The sequence below is a fragment of the Pelodiscus sinensis genome, unplaced genomic scaffold, assembly GCF_049634645.1.
Source record: "Pelodiscus sinensis isolate JC-2024 unplaced genomic scaffold, ASM4963464v1 ctg221, whole genome shotgun sequence".
Classification (NCBI taxonomy): domain Eukaryota; kingdom Metazoa; phylum Chordata; order Testudines; family Trionychidae; genus Pelodiscus; species Pelodiscus sinensis.
The window spans coordinates 15,259-31,673 of NW_027465983.1; the positions used below are offsets into that span (position 1 = coordinate 15,259).

General features: G+C 67.6%; 1 protein-coding gene across 4 annotated transcripts; it reads right to left on the reverse strand.

The window, feature by feature from the left end:
* Positions 1-155: 155 nt before the first annotated feature.
* GPR173 (G protein-coupled receptor 173) lies at positions 156-12,250 on the reverse strand. 4 transcript variants are annotated; one of them, XM_075917710.1, is made up of 4 exons: positions 11,537-12,250; positions 1,625-3,483; positions 985-1,379; positions 156-918 (listed from the first exon to the last, which is right to left on the reverse strand). In XM_075917710.1, the coding sequence occupies exon 2, from the start codon at positions 3,426-3,428 to the stop codon at positions 2,316-2,318; it is 1,113 nt and encodes a 370-aa protein (XP_075773825.1). In that variant the 5' UTR covers positions 3,429-3,483; positions 11,537-12,250; the 3' UTR covers positions 156-918; positions 985-1,379; positions 1,625-2,315. The 4 variants fall into 4 exon arrangements, with proteins under 4 accessions (XP_075773825.1, XP_075773826.1, XP_075773824.1 ...); XM_075917711.1 differs by having other exon boundaries at positions 156-894; positions 928-1,379; XM_075917709.1 differs by having other exon boundaries at positions 655-1,443; positions 1,840-3,483.
* Between the last annotated feature and the right edge of the window lie 4,165 nt (positions 12,251-16,415).

The window sequence follows — 16,415 nt, forward strand, 5'->3', positions numbered from 1 at the left end:
GGTGCCTGGTGCTCTAGCACTCCGCCTGTCGCTCCGCCTGTTACCCCAGCACTGCTGCCTGTTACCGCAGGTGGTACCCCAGCGTCAGTGCCTGGTGCTCTAGCGCTCTGCCCATCACTCCGGCTGTTACCCCCAGCACTACTGCCTGTTACCGCAGGTGGTACCCCAGTGTCAGTGCCTGGTGCTCTAGCGCTCTGCCTGTCGCTCCGCCTGTTACCCCACCACTGCTGCCTGTTACCGCAGGTGGTACCCCAGCGTCAGTGCCTGGTGCTCTAGCGCTCCGCCTGTCGCTCCGCCTGTTACCCCAGCACTGCTGCCTGTTACCGCAGGTGGTACCCTAGCGTCGGTGCCTGGTGCTCTAGCGCTCCGTCTGTCGCTCCGCCTGTTACCCCAGCACTGCTGCCTGTTACCGCAGGTGGTACCCCAGCATCGGTGCCTGGTGCTCTAGCGCTCCGCCTGTCGCTCCGCCTGTTACCCCAGCATTGCTGCCTGTTACCGCAGGTGGTACCCCAGTGTCGGTGCCTGTTACTCCAGCACTGCTATCTGTTACTGCAGGTGGTAACCATGTGTCAGTACTCTAGCATTCTGCCTGTTATGCTGTCTGTTCCGGCACAGGGTACCCTCACCACGGGGAGTGTGTTCCCCTGCCTGCCACTCTAGAATGGCTGCAAGTTTCTGCGGCTGTTACTGAGGAACTGCTCCCTGCAACTCCCCACGTGGTTACTCCGTCCATTCCTCTGGCCTTGGGGCATGTTCCTCACCTCTCCCTGGCAACTGCTCCCATGGTACCCTCGACTCCAGCCTCACACCCTCGCTTTGGGGCCAACAGTCCAGCAACGCAGCCTCCACTCAGGCATCACTGCCACGTCGCTGCCTGTTTCCTGCCTCTTACTGCTCCTGTCACCCTGAGGTCGCTGCCTGTCCCACCGCCTGTCACCCTGACATCATTGCTCATCCTGCTGCCTGTTCCCCCAGGGTCACCGCCTGTCCCTCTGCCTGTCTCCCTGACATTGCCACCTGTCCCACCACCTGTCCCCCAGTGTTGCCGTCTGTCCTCCCAGCACCACCATCTGTCCCACTGTTTGACCCCTCCCTGCATCGCTGCTTGTCCCCCAGCATCACCTGTCCTGCTGCCTGTCCCACTTGGCGTTGCCCCCAGTCCCACCGCCTGTCCCCCCCAGCATCACCACCTGTCCCACTACCTGTTCCCTCCAGCATTACCACCTGTCCTGATGCCTATCCTCCCCAGCGTCGCCCTCAGCATTGCTGCCTGTCACCCCAGCATCACTGCCTGTCCCCCTGTCTGTCACTGCCTGTCCTACTGCCTGTCACCACAGTGTCACCGTCTGTCCCACCGCCTGTCAGTCCGGTATCACCGCCTGCCACCACAGCATAAACACCTGTTCACCCCAGTGTCACCGCCTGTCACTCTAGCATCACTGCCTGTCACCCCAGTGTCCCACCACCTGTCACCCCAGCATCACTGCTTGTCCTTCAGTGTCACGGCCTGTCACCCCAGTGTCATGCCTTTCTCATTGCCTGTCACCCCAGCATCACTCCCTGTCCCCTCCGTCACTCCAGCATCACCATCTGTCCCCCTGCCTATTCCCACCCATGTCACCGCCTGCCACCCCAGCATAAACGCCTGTTCACCCCCGTGTCACGGCCTGTCACCCCAGCATCACTGCCTGTCCCCCTGTCTGTCACTGCCTGTCCCACTGCCTGTCACCACAGTGTCACCGTCTGTCCCACCGCCTGTCAGTCCGGTATCACCGCCTGCCACCACAGCATAAACACCTGTTCACCCCGTGTCACCGCCTGTCACTCTAGCATCACTACCTGTCACCCCAGTGTCCCACCGCCTGTCACCCCAGCATCACTGCCTGTCCCACCGCCTGTCACCCCAATGTCATCGCCTGCCAACCTGCCAGTCACTGCAGCCTTTGGCCCTTCCGCCCGCCCCCACCGGCATCTCAGCAGCTTCTTCCCCCCCCCCACTTCCCAGTTTCCACAGGAGCCCCTCCCTCCAGATCCCCCTGGAGTGCGGGGGGGGACAGCCCCCCCCAGCATCCTGGTTGCATTGTTCCAGGATGACACGGTCTGGTGGGCTGCCATTGGCTGTCGCCATGGAGACCGGGGAGTGTCCCTGGTTACTGACTGGCAGGAGGCAGCGTTGCTGGGCTGGACCCCTCCCCCGAGCTCCCTGCGCCCCCCCTTTCCCGTGCCCCCGCCATGGGGCAGTAGCCTGGCGGTGGACTCACCCTCCCACCTGCGGCGCCCGCCGGGGCTGAGACCGGAGCCCTGCAGTGGGGCCCTCACATGACGCAGTAGGGCTCCCGCGGCAGGGCGGGCTCTGTCCTGAGGCAGGGCACGTGGGCCGCCAGCCCCTTCTTCAGCTCCTTGTTGAGCAGGAAGCAGACGATGGGGTTGACGGCGGCCTGGGCGAAGCTCAGCCAGACGGCGGTGGCCAGGTAGCGGGGCGGGATGCTGCAGGCCTTGACGAAGACCCGCCAGTAGCAGGCCACGATGTAGGGGGACCAGAGGAGGAGGAAGAGGACGGTGATGACGTAGAACATTTTCCCCAGCCGCTTCTCCGCCTTGAACTCCTCCACGCCCAGCAGGCGGCGGCTGGCGGAGTGGCCGTTCTGCCGCACGCCTAGCAGCGTGGGCGGCATGGGGCCCCGGCCGAAGCCGGCGATCCAATTGGCGGCCGCCTGGCCGGTGGCGCCCGGCCCGTGGAACGTCCAGTTCTGGCTGATGGCCGGCACCATCTGCACCGGCTTCATCTTGCGGTGCCGGTACTCGAAGCACAGCAGCTTGCCGTACACGGCGTGGGTGGCGCCCAGCAGCACGGCCAGCATGAGCATGAAGCCCAGCGTGTCGTTGGCCTTGACGTAGCGGTGCTCGAAGATGCACTGCTCCTCCTCCCGGATGAACTTGTAGGTGCCCACGTCGAAGACGGGCGGGAAGGCCATGGCCACCGAGAGGGTCCACACCATGCAGATGACGGCCACGCACGTCCACAGCGTCATGCGCTTGGCGTAGAAGCGGTGGTGGGCCACGGCCATGTACCGCGTCACGCTGATGCAGAAGAGCAGGAAGGCGGCGTGGAAGCAGAAGAGGACGGCCAGGAAGGCCACCACCTTGCAGCTGAGCGGGCTGTGGGTCCAGGCCGAGCCGTGGCGGATGGAGACCAGGACGAAGGGGAAGCAGACGGCCGCCCGCACCGCGTCGGCCAGGCACAGGTCCAGCAGGAAGTAGTAGGGCGCCCGGTGCAGGCCGCGTTCCTTCAGCACCAGCAGGGCCAGCGCCAGGTTCCCCGCCAGGCTCACGCAGATGATCAGCCCCAGCAGCAGCAGCTTGGCGTAGGTGGAGGCCGCCGGGGGGCCCGGCAGGCCCGGCTCGTCCGCCTCGCTGGCATTAGCCATCTCCGCCCGGCAGGGCCGCTGGGGCTAGCGGGGGCGGCCCATGGCCCCAGGACGGCTGCAGGAGAGAGACGGGATCGTCGGGGGAGTCCGGCCCTGCTGCCGTGCCCCCGCCTAGCCTGGGAATCGCAGGGCCCCATCTCCTGCCCCTCACCCTGGCACGGAGGCCGATGCGGTTACGCCCACTCGCTGTCACCGCCGCCCTCGTGCTCACACACATACGCGGTCACACCCGCGCCATCTTGTCAACCGCCATGACGCTGACACACACACACACACACACACTTGTCCTGCCAATCACCCTGACGCAGTCACACTCACACCCAGTCATTCAGTTAATTGATCTGACACTGACACACACACATTCGGCCTGTCAACCACCCTGACACTGTCACGCTCACATCCAGTCCTGTCAACTGTCCTGATGCTGTCACACTAACATCCAGTCATCCTGTTAACCACGGTGATACTGTCACGCTCACACCCAGTCATTCTGTCAATTAACCTGACGCTGACATACACACACACTCGTCCTGTCAACTGCCCTGACACTGTCATGGTCACACCCAGTCATTCTGTCAACCGCCATGATGCTGACACACACACACACACACACACACACACACACACACTCGTCCTACCAATCACCCTGACACTGTCTCACACACACCCAGGCATTCTGTCAGCCAGCCTGATGCTGTCACACTCACACCCAGTCAACCTACCTGATGCTGACACACACATACATTCATCCTGTCAACTGCCCTGACGCTGACACACCCCCCCGTCAATCTGTCAAATGACTGATGCTGACACACTCACACCCAGTCATTCTGTCAACCGACCTGACGCTGACACACTCATATATTTGTCCTGTCAACCGCCCTGACACTGTCATGCTCACATCCAGTCCTTCTGTCAACTGATCTGAGGCTGACACACACACATATTTGTCCTGTCAACCGCCCTGACGCTGTCACACTCAAATCCAGTCCTTCTGTCAACTGATCTGAGGCTGACACACTCATGCAGAGTCATCCTGTCAACCGCCCTGATGCTGACACACACACACACACACACACACACGTCCTGTCAACTGGCCTGATGCTGTCACACTCACATCCAATCATCCTGTCAACCACAGTGATACTGTCACACTCACACCCAGTCATTCTGTCAACTGCCCTGACTCTGACACACACACATTCGTCCTGCCAATCGCCCTGACGCTGTCTCACACACACCCAGTCATTCTGTCAAGCGACCTGAGACTGACACACACACACACACACACACACTCGTCCTGTCAACTGCGGTGATACTATCACACTCACACCCAGTCATTCTGTAAACCGCCTTGATGCTGACACACTCACGCAGAGTCATTCTGTCAACCGCCCTGACACTGATATGCTCACATCCAGTCATTCTGTCAACTGCTCTGATGCTGACATTCACGAGCAGTCGTCCTGTCAACAGCCCTGATACTGTCATGCTCACACCTAATCATTCTGTCAACTACCCTGATGCTTACACACGTATATTCATCCTGTCTACTGCCCTGATGCTGACACACTCACACACATTCGTCCAGGCAACCGCCTTGACACTGTCATGGTCACACCAGTCATTCTGTCAACTGCCCTGGTGCTGACATGCTCACACACATTTGTTGTGTCACTGTCCCTGATGCTGACAAGCTCATGCACAGTCATTGTCACAACTGCACCAATGTGGACACGCTCACACAGTCATCCCATCAACCATCCTGACACTGACACGCTCATGCCCAGTTGGTCTCACACCCACACATGCTGACACCCAGCGGTTGTCACACCCGCACACGCTGACACCCAGCAGTTGTCACACCCGCACACGTGGACATACTCACTCCCCATCATCACAGCTCCACCAATGTGATCATGCTCAGGCACAATTGTCCTGTTGGCTGCCCTGACGCTGTTACGCTCACGCACAGTCGTCCTGTCAGCCGCCCTGCTGATGACATGTTCATGCACAGTTGTCACAGCAGCACATGCAGACACTCTCACACCCGCGCACGCTGACACGCTCTGCACCACTGTGCACACGCTCATGCACAGGCAACCTCCTAGCTGCTGGGCACTGACACAGTCTCCCAGTCCCGTGTCCACTGACCCTCGCAGGGAGATGCTCACAGACCTGCCGCCACACTCGTGACCCCTCCGCCGCCGCGGACTGAGCTGCGCACAAGCGCCTGCTGCCCCGCTGAGCCCCGTCCGCTCACACTTGGCTGCCCTCACACCTTGGAGGGCTAAACAGTCCGGCCACCAGGCCCCTTCCGCCCACCCCCAGTGCTTTGAAGGGGTCCCTCGCACACGCTTGTGCACACAGCCCCCGCCATGCCGGGCTCAGCCCTCTCAGCGGGGCCACAGGGCCGACCGGGCTGAGTCACGTGTACCCCCCGCCCAGAGCAAAGGAGAGCGACCCTGCCCCCCTGCTTAGGCCAGGGGAGTCACCCCGAGTCCTGTGCCCCCCGAGCATCAACCCAGGGCCCACGGTGTCACCTTGCCACCTCCCAACTGCTCCCAGACAAAGGCTGCTCCCCCCAGTACATGGGGCGCACGGCCACAGCCCCACACAAAGCACCACAGGATGGGCACGCATGCACTGCTCATGCATGGTACACTCGCACTGCTCACATGGTACATGCACACACGCACTGCTCACATGGTACACGCACACTCGCACTGCTCACATGGTACACACACACCTCTCACACATGGTACACGCACACACGCACTGCTCACATGGTACACGCACACTCGCACTGCTCACATGGTACACACACACACCTCTCACACATGGTACACGCACACACGCACTGCTCACACGGTACACGCACACACGCACCTCTCGTACATGGTACACACATGCACTGCTCACATGGTACATACACTGCTCATATGGTACACGTACACACGCACCTCTCACACATGGTACACGCACACACGCACTGCTCACACGGTACACGCACACACGCACCTCACATGGTACACGCACACATGCACCTCTCGTACATGGTACACGCACACACGCACCTCTCACACATGGTAAACACACTGGTCACATGGTAAACGTACACACGCACTGCTCACACATGGTACATGCACACATGCACTGCTCATATGGTACACACATACACCCACTGCTCACACGGTACACGCACACTTGCACTGCTCACATGGTACAGTTGCACTGCTCACACGTGGTACACACACATGCACATTGCTCATACATGGTACACGTACACATGCACACTACTCACATGGTACATGCACACACGCGCTGCTCACATGGTACACGCACACACCTCTTACACATGGTACACGCACACTCGCACTGCTCACATGGTACACGCACACTCGCACTGCTCACAGGGTACACGCACACACCTCTCACACATGGTACACGCACACACGCACCTCTCGTACATTGGTACACACATGCACTGCTCACATGGTACATACACTGCTCACACGGTACACGTACACACACACCTCTCACACATGGTACACACACATCTCTCACACATGATACACACATGTACTGCTCACATGGTACACACACGCACTCACCTCTCACACATGGTACACACACTGCTCACATGGTAAACGTACACACGCACTGCTCACACATGGTACACGCACACATGCACTGCTCATATGGTACACACGTACACCCACTGCTCACACGGTACACGCACACTTGCACTGCTCACACGTGGTACACACACATGCACATTGCTCATACATGGTACGCGTACACATGCACACTACTCACATGGTACATGCACACACGCGCTGCTCACACATGGTACACTCGCACTGCTCACATGGTACACACAGGTAGACGCTGCTCACACGTGGTACACACACACATACACATTGCTCATACATGGTACACACGCACACCCACTGCTCACACGTGGTACACGCACACACGCACTGCTCACACATGGTACACTCGCACTGCTCACATGGTACACACAGGTAGACACTGCTCACACGTGGTACACACACACATACACATTGCTCATACATGGTACACACGCACACCCACTGCTCACACGTGGTACACGCACACACGCACTGCTCACACATGGCATGCACACGTGTGTACACCCCCTAGAACACATCTTCACACACATGGCAGTGCACAGCGTCGACACTCCCCACTGCACACCCAGACCCGGCCACACGGGCAGGGCGCAGGGACCCAGGAAGGGAAACAGCCGGTCCCCAGGACTAAATGCCCCCAACAGGACGGGCGCTGGCTCTTGGCCCCAGGGGAGGAGGGGTGTGGGGGGACAGACACGCCCCTCCAGTGGTGGGGCCAGAGGGAGGGTGGGGCGGGGGGCTGACGTAGGCTGCTGAGGACCAGAGTGGGGCCTTGGGGGTGCAGGAACCTGGAGGACAGTGAGGGGCCGGGGGAGGCCCGCAGGAGAGTGGGGGGCAGAGGGGACAGGTGGGTGGGGGGTGTATAGGCTGGGGGGGTCACAGGAGTGGGGGGGCAGAGAGATGTATAGGCCCATGGGGGTATCAGAGGGGGAATGGGAGGGATGGGGGCAGAGGGATGCATAGGCCTGTTGGGAGGCAGAGGGATGTAAAGGCCTGGGGGGCTGGAAGGGGCTGTCAGGCGGAGGGATGGGGCGGGGGGTGTAAAGGCCTGGGGGTCTGGAGGGGGGGCAGAGGGATGGGGCGGGGGGTGTAAAGGCCTGGGGGTCTGGGGGGGGAAGGAGGGATGGGGCGGAGGGGTGTAAAGGCCTGGGGGTCTGGAGGGGGGGAGCAGGGATGGGGCGGGGGTGTAAAGGCCCGGGGGCTGGAGGGGGCGGGAGGAGGATGGGGCGGGGGGGTGTAAAGGCCTGGGGGACAGGAGGGGGGGCGGAGGGATGGGGCGGGGGGGTGTAAAGGCCCGGGGGTCTGGAGGGGGGGCGGAGGGATGGGGCGAGGGGTGTAAAGGCCCGGGGGTCTGGAGGGGGGGGCGGAGGGATGGGGCGGGGGGGTGTAAAGACCCGGGGGACAGGAGGGGGGGCGGAGGGGTGTAAAGGCCCGGGGGTCTGGAGGGGGGGCGGAGGGATGGGGTGGGGGGTGTAAAGGCCCGGGGGACAGGAGGGGGGGTGGAGGGATAGGGCGGGGGGTGTAAAGGCCTGGGGGACAGGAGGGGGGGCAGAGGGATGGGGCGGGGGGTGTAAAAGCCTGGGGGACAGGAGGGGGGGCAGAGGGATGGGGCGGGGGGGTGTAAAGGCCTGGGGGACAGGAGGGGGGGCGGAGGGATGGGGCGGGGGGTGTAAAGGCCTGGGGGACAGGAGGGGGGGCAGAGGGATGGGGCGGGGGGGTGTAAAGGCCCGGGGGTCTGGAGGGGGGGCGGAGGGATGGGGCGGGGGGGTGTAAAGGCCTCGGGGGGCTGGAGGGGGGCCGGAGGGATGGGGCGGGGGGTGTAAAGGCCCGGGGGACAGGAGGGGGGGCGGAGGGATGGGGCGGGGGGTGTAAAGGCCCGGGGGTCTGGAGGGGGGGCGGAGGGATGGGGCGGGGGGTGTAAAGGCCCGGGGGTCTGGAGGGGGGGCGGAGGGATGGGGCGGGGGGTGTAAAGGCCCGGGGGTCTGGAGGGGGGGCGGAGGGATGGGGCGGGGGGTGTAAAGGCCCGGGGGGGCTGGAGGGGGGCCGGAGGGATGGGGCGGGGTGTGTAAAGGCCCGGGAGGGCTGGAGGGGGGCCGGAGGGATGGGGCGGGGGGTGTAAAGGCCCGGGGGTCTGGAGGGGGGGCGGAGGGATGGGGCGGGGGGTGTAAAGGCCCGGGGGTCTGGAGGGGGGGCGGAGGGATGGGGCGGGGGGTGTAAAGGCCCGGGGGGGCTGGAGGGGGGCGGAGGGATGGGGCGGGGTGTGTAAAGGCCCGGGAGGGCTGGAGGGGGGCCGGAGGGATGGGGCGGGGGGTGTAAAGGCCCGGGGGTCTGGAGGGGGGCCGGAGGGATGGGGCGGGGGGTGTAAAGGCCCGGGGGTCTGGAGGGGGGGCGGAGGGATGGGGCGGGGTGTGTAAAGGCCCGGGAGGGCTGGAGGGGGCCGGAGGGATGGGGCGGGGTGTGTAAAGGCCCGGGGGGGCTGTAGGGGGGGGCTGTAGGGATGGGGCGGGCGGTGTAAAGGCCCGGGGGGGCTGGACGGGGGGGGGCTGGAGGGATGGGGCGGGGGGTGTAAAGGCCCGGGGGGCTGGCGGGGGGGCGGAGGGATGGGGCGGGGGGGTGTAAAGGCCCGGGGGGCTGGACGGGGGGCGGAGGGATGGCGGAGGGATGGAGCGGGGGGTGTAAAGGCCCGGGGGGCTGTAGGGGGGGCGGAGGGATGGGCTGGGGGTGTAAAGGCCCGGGGGGCTGGGGGGGGTGTAAAGGCCGGGGGGGTCGGAGGGATGGGGCGGGGGGTGTAAAGGCCCGGGGGGCTGGGGGGGGGTGTAAAGGCCGGGGGGGTCGGAGGGATGGGGCGGGGGGTGTAAAGGCCCGGGGGGCTGTAGGGGGGGCGGAGGGTGTAAAGGCCCCGGGGGGCTGGACGGGGGGCGGAGGGATGGGGCTGGGGGTGTAAAGGCCCGGGGGGCTGGGGGGGGTGTAAAGGCCGGGGGGGTCGGAGGGATGGGGCGGGGGGTGTAAAGGCCCGGGGGGCTGGGGGGGGTGTAAAGGCCGGGGGGGTCGGAGGGATGGGGCGGGGGGTGTAAAGGCCCGGGGGGCTGGGGGGGGTGTAAAGGCCGGGGGGGTCGGAGGGATGGGGCGGGGGGTGTAAAGGCCCGGGGGGCTGGGGGGGGTGTAAGGGCCGGGGGGGGCGGAGGGATGGCGGAGGGATGATGGGGCGGGGGGTGTAAAGGCCGGGGGCTGTAGGGGGGGCGGAGGGTGTAAAGGCCCGGGGGGGCTGGACGGGGGCGGAGGGATGGGGCTGGGGGTGTAAAGGCCCGGGGGGCTGGGGGGGGTGTAAAGGCCGGGGGGGTCGGAGGGATGGGGCGGGGGGTGTAAAGGCCCGGGGGGCTGGGGGGGGGGTGTAAAGGCCGGGGGGTCGGAGGGATGGGGCGGGGGGTGTAAAGGCCCGGGGGGCTGTAGGGGGGGCGGAGGGTGTAAAGGCCCCGGGGGGCTGGACGGGGGGCGGAGGGATGGGGCGGGGGGGTGTAAAGGCCCGGGGGGGCTGGACGGGGGGCGGAGGGATGGCGGAGGGATGGAGCGGGGGGTGTAAAGGCCCCGGGGGGCTGGACGGGGGGCAGAGGGATGGGGCTGGGGGTGTAAAGGCCCGGGGGGCTGGGGGGGGTGTAAAGGCCGGGGGGGTCGGAGGGATGGGGCGGGGGGTGTAAAGGCCCGGGGGGCTGGGGGGGGGTGTAAAGGCCGGGGGGGTCGGAGGGATGGGGCGGGGGGTGTAAAGGCCCGGGGGGCTGGGGGGGGTGTAAAGGCCGGGGGGGTCGGAGGGATGGGGCGGGGGGTGTAAAGGCCCGGGGGGCTGGGGGGGGTGTAAAGGCCGGGGGGGGCGGAGGGATGGGGCGGGGGGTGTAAAGGCCCGGGGGGCTGTAGGGGGGGCGGAGGGTGTAAAGGCCCGGGGGGGCTGGACGGGGGGCGGAGGGATGGGGCTGGGGGTGTAAAGGCCCGGGGGGCTGGGGGGGGTGTAAAGGCCGGGGGGGGCGGAGGGATGGGGCGGGGGGTGTAAAGGCCCGGGGGGCTGGGGGGGGTGTAAAGGCCGGGGGGGGCGGAGGGATGGGGCGGGGGGTGTAAAGGCCCGGGGGGCTGGGGGGGGTGTAAAGGCCGGGGGGGTCGGAGGGATGGGGCGGGGGGTGTAAAGGCCCGGGGGGCTGGGGGGGGTGTAAAGGCCGGGGGGGTCGGAGGGATGGGGCGGGGGGTGTAAAGGCCCGGGGGGCTGGGGGGGGTGTAAAGGCCGGGGGGGTCGGAGGGATGGGGCGGGGGGTGTAAAGGCCCGGGGGGCTGGGGGGGGTGTAAAGGCCGGGGGGGGCGGAGGGATGGGGCTGGGGGTGTAAAGGCCCGGGGGGCTGGGGGGGGTGTAAGGGCGGGGGGGTCGGGGGCCGCAGAGGGGCCGGGAGCTCTCCGGCCCGCCCCACTCACCTCGGTGCCGCTGCTCCCCGCCGTGGGGCGAGCCCCCCAGCTCCCGGGCCGCTGGTGGGGGGAGAGGCCCTGCCCCCCTCAGCCCCTCCGGACGGCGTCGGGTCCCTGCGCCCCGGCGCCCCCCATTGCGCTGCCGGGGTCGGGGCGCTGCCCCCCAGCTCCCCGGATCGGGCTCGGCCCGACGCCTCCTCCCGAGCGATGCGAGGCCGATCCGGAGCGACTCCGGATTCTCCGCCGCCCGATCGGAGCCGGGCGGCTAAATCCAGGCCGGGGCCGCCCCCCCGAGCCCGGCTCGCCCCATCGCCCGGATCCGGACCCCGGCGGGGGGCAGGGCGCGGCGGCTCGGGAGTCGCGCCGGATTCCTGCCGGGAGCGGGGCTCGGGCTCGGCTCGGCTCCCCACAAAGGCGCCGGGAACCCACCGCCTTCCCGGCGGGAGCTGGGCGACGGGGGGCGGGATCTGGGGGGCGCAGATGGACGTGGGGGGCGGAGCCGAGGGGGGGGAGATTCGGGCATCAAGGCAACATCAGGACCAGAGTGGGGGGGCCGGACGCCTGGTTCCCTCCTCCCCAGCGCTGCTGCCCCACGACAGCCTCCAGAACCCCCCCGGCAGGGATTGGCTGGCTATGGGGCAGGGGCGGGCTGGCTCCGGGGGGGCAGAGAATGGGGCAGGGCCTGGCCCCTCTAGGGGGCGCCGACTCCCTCTGGATCTGGGCTCCAGGCCAGGTCAGTCTGGCTTCCGGGATCCCCCCCCCAGCGCCACGAGGCCGGAGACCCCCCCAGCGCCACGAGGCCAGAGACCGCCCCAGAGCCACGAGGCCGGAGACCGCCCCAGAGCCACGAGGCCAGACCCTGCCAAGTGCCACGAGGCCGGAGACCCCCCCAGAGCCACGAGGCCGGACCCTGCCAAGTGCCACGAGGCCGGAGACCGCCCCAGAGCCACGAGGCCAGACCCCCCCAGCGCCACGAGGCCGGAGACCCCCCTAGCGCCACGAGGCCAGACCCTGCCAAGTGCCACGAGGCCGGAGACCCCCCCAGAGCCACGAGGCCGGAGACCCCCCCAGAGCCACGAGGCCGGACCCTGCCAAGTGCCACGAGGCCGGAGACCGCCCCAGAGCCACGAGGCCGGAGACCCCCCCAGAGCCACGAGGCCGGACCCTGCCAAGTGCCACGAGGCCGGAGACCGCCCCAGAGCCACGAGGCCGGAGACCCCCCCAGAGCCACGAGGCCGGAGACCCCCCCAGCGCCACGAGGCCAGACCCCACCAAGTGCCACGAGGCCGGAGACCCCCCCCAGAGCCATGAGGCCAGACCCTGCCAAGTGCCACGAGGCCAGACCCCCCCAGCGCCACGAGGCCGGACCCTGCCAAGTGCCACGAGGCCAGACCCTCTCAGCGCCACGAGGCCAGACCCCGCCAAGTGCCACGAGGCCAGACCCCACCAGCGCCACGAGGCCGGACCCTGCCAAGTGCCACGAGGCAAGACCCCCCCCCCCAGCGCCACGAGGCCAGACCCTGCCAAGTGCCACGAGGCCGGAGATCCCCCCAGTGCCACGAGGCCAGACCCTGCCAAGTGCCACGAGGCCGGAGATCCCCCCAGTGCCACGAGGCCAGACCCTGCCAAGTGCCACGAGGCCAGACCCCCCCAGCGCCACGAGGCCGGACCCTGCCAAGTGCCACGAGGCCAGACCCCCCCAGCGCCACGAGGCCAGACCCCCCCCCCAGCGCCACGAGGCCGGACCCTGCCAAGTGCCACGAGGCCAGACCCCCCCAGCGCCACGAGGCCGGACCCTGCCAAGTGCCACGAGGCCAGACCCCCCCAGCGCCACGAGGCCAGACCCCGCCAAGTGCCACGAGGCCAGACCCTCCCAGCGCCACGAGGCCAGACCCCGCCAAGTGCCACGAGGCCAGACCCTCCCAGTGCCACGAGGCCGGACCCCGCCAAGTGCCACGAGGCCGGAGACCCCCCCAGCGCCACGAGGCCAGACCCCCCCAGCGCCACGAGGCCGGACCCTGCCAAGTGCCACGAGGCCGGAGACCGCCCCAGAGCCACGAGGCCAGACCCTGCCAAGTGCCACGAGGCCGGAGACCGCCCCAGCGCCACGAGGCCGGACCCTGCCAAGTGCCACGAGGCCGGAGACCCCCCCAGCGCCACGAGGCCAGACCCCCCCAGCGCCACGAGGCCAGACCCTCCCAGTGCCACGAGGCCGGACCCCGCCAAGTGCCACGAGGCCGGAGACCCCCCCAGCGCCACGAGGCCGGACCCTGCCAAGTGCCACGAGGCCAGACCCCCCCAGCGCCACGAGGCCAGACCCCCCCAGCGCCACGAGGCCAGACCCTCCCAGTGCCACGAGGCCGGACCCCGCCAAGTGCCACGAGGCCGGAGACCCCCCCAGCGCCACGAGGCCCCTCCAAACGGACACCAAGGCGGTGGCTGGGAAGATTTTTATTTAGCGCTTCCGACAGCTCCGTGGAGTCACCGTGTCGCCCCTCGTTCAGGTCCCCCCAGTGCCCCAGGCCAGCCTGAGACCTGCCTCTCCCGGGGACAGACAGCCCCACAGCCAACCCCCAGCCCGTCTGTAAGCCCCGGCGTGGCGCAGCCCACCCGGAGTCACCAGAACGCGGGCGGGTCGAACGGCAAGGGGCTGCCCCTCATCCCCCCCGAGCGCCTCGCAGCGTCCTCGGGGCCTGGCAGGGTGGCTGCTTGGCCCTGCCCCGCCGTGCTGGGCTCGGGCACGTAGCAGGGAGGGCTGGTAGCCCGAAAGCGGCCAGGCTGCCTCGGCAGGGGCCTCGCGCTGCAACCGACCAAGCTGGGGGCAGGAACTGACCCTCCTCCGCAGCACCAGCTCCTCATGGAGAAGCAAAGCGGGACGATGGGTCACTGCGAGGGAGACTGGTGGGGCAGGAGAGCAGATGGGGGGCTGGGAGCTCACTCCTGGCTCTGGGGACACGGGGGGCAGAGCAGGGGCCGGAGCCAGGCCACGGGGTCCGCCCGGCTCCAGGAAGGAAGCGGGGACTAGTGGTCAGAGCAGGGGCCGGAGCCGGGAAGGGAGCGGGGACTAGTGGTCAGAGCAGGGGCCGGAGCCGGGAAGGGAGCGGGGACTAGTGGTCGGAGCAGGGGCCGGAGCCGGGAAGGGAGCGGGGACTAGTGGTCAGAGCAGGGGCCGGAGCCGGGAAGGGAGCGGGGACTAGTGGTCGGAGCAGGGGCCGGAGCCGGGAAGGGAGCGGGGACTAGTGGTCGGAGCAGGGGAAGCTCACAGCACTGGGACAGACCGTCCGGCGGCACTGCTGGGGGGAAGCTCACAGCACTGGGACAGACCGTCCGGCGGCACTGCTGGGGGGAAGCTCGCAGCACTGGGACAGACCGTCCGGCGGCACTGCTGGGGGGAAGCTCACAGCACTGGGACAGACCGTCCGGCGGCACTGCTGGGGGGAAGCTCGCAGCACTGGGACAGACCGTCCGGCGGCACTGCTGGGGGAAGCTCGCAGCACTGGGACAGACCGTCCGGCGGCACTGCTGGGGGGAAGCTCGCAGCACTGGGACAGACCGTCCGGCGGCACTGCTGGGGGGAAGCTCGCAGCACCTACCTTCTTTGCCCACTGGACTTGCTGTCTCGTCATCACTGGGCTGTGCCTGGCCTGTGGGGCAGGGTAAGCACTGAGCCGCGGGGGGAACCCAGCCATGCAGCCCCACCGTACCGGGCAGTTCCCCTGCTCTGTCGCCTGTGCCCAATTCGGCTACACTCGCTTTGTGCCTCAGTTTCCCTTGGCTTCATGTGTCTAGGGTCCAGGTCTGGGCAGCCCGGCCCGACATGGCCCTGATCTCGGCCGGTTACTGCTCCTCCGGGTGCAGCCCGGCACAGACGTGAGGTGGTCACGGGCGTCAGGGCCAGGGCGCCTCAGACCCCTCGGGGCAGGGTCCATCGCCCCCGCAGCTCAGTCTGTTTCCTCCATGTTCCCAGCCAGGGTCTGTCTCCCCCTCCCTCCCTGTCTCCCCCCTGGGAGGAGCCTTGTTCTCTGCCCAGGCTGGGCCCTGGGGTCTGGGCCAGTCCACGTGTGGGAGTCTCGCAGGGCAGGGGACCCCGGGTCACAGAGCAGACCCCCCCCACTACGGCACAGGCGGACTCCTGGTTCCCCTTCTGGGGAGCCAGGCCCTGCCTTGTGGGGCCGCGAGGGGGTGGGAGCAGAGAAAGAGCCAAGCCGTCTGCCCTGGGCCCGGCCACCCCACAGACCAGGGCGGGGCCCAGGCTACGTGGGGGCAGCAGGGCTGGGGGGAGCTGGCCAGTTTGCACCGGTGCCTGGTGCAGTGGGTAGGCAACGGAGAAACCTTCCTACCAGGAGAGCACGCAGGCGCCGCTCTGACCACTAGGCCCCACTCCCTGAGCCTGGGCTTGGGGCCAGGGGCCAGGCTCCCGGCTGACCGCTGTCTGACCACTGGGCCCCACTCCCTGAGCCTGGGCTTGGGGCCAGGGGCCCGGCTCCCGGCTGACCGCTGTCTGACCACTAGGCCCCACTCCCTGAGCCTGGGCTTGGGGCCAGGGGCCAGGCTCCCGGCTGACCGCTGTCTGACCACTAGGCCCCACTCCCTGAGCCTGGGCTTGGGGCCAGGGGCCCGGCTCCCGGCTGACCGCTGTCTGACCACTAGGCCCCACTCCCTGAGCCTGGGCTTGGGGCCAGGGGCCAGGCTCCCGGCTGACCGCTGTCTGACCACTGGGCCCCGCTCCCTGAGCCTGGGCTTGGGGCCAGGCTCCCGGCTGACCGCTGTCTGACCACTAGACCCCACTCCCTGAGCCTGGGCTTGGGGCCAGGGGCCAGGCTCCCGGCTGACCGCTGTCTGACCACTAGGCCCCGCTCCCTGAGCCTGGGCTTGGGGCCAGGGGCCC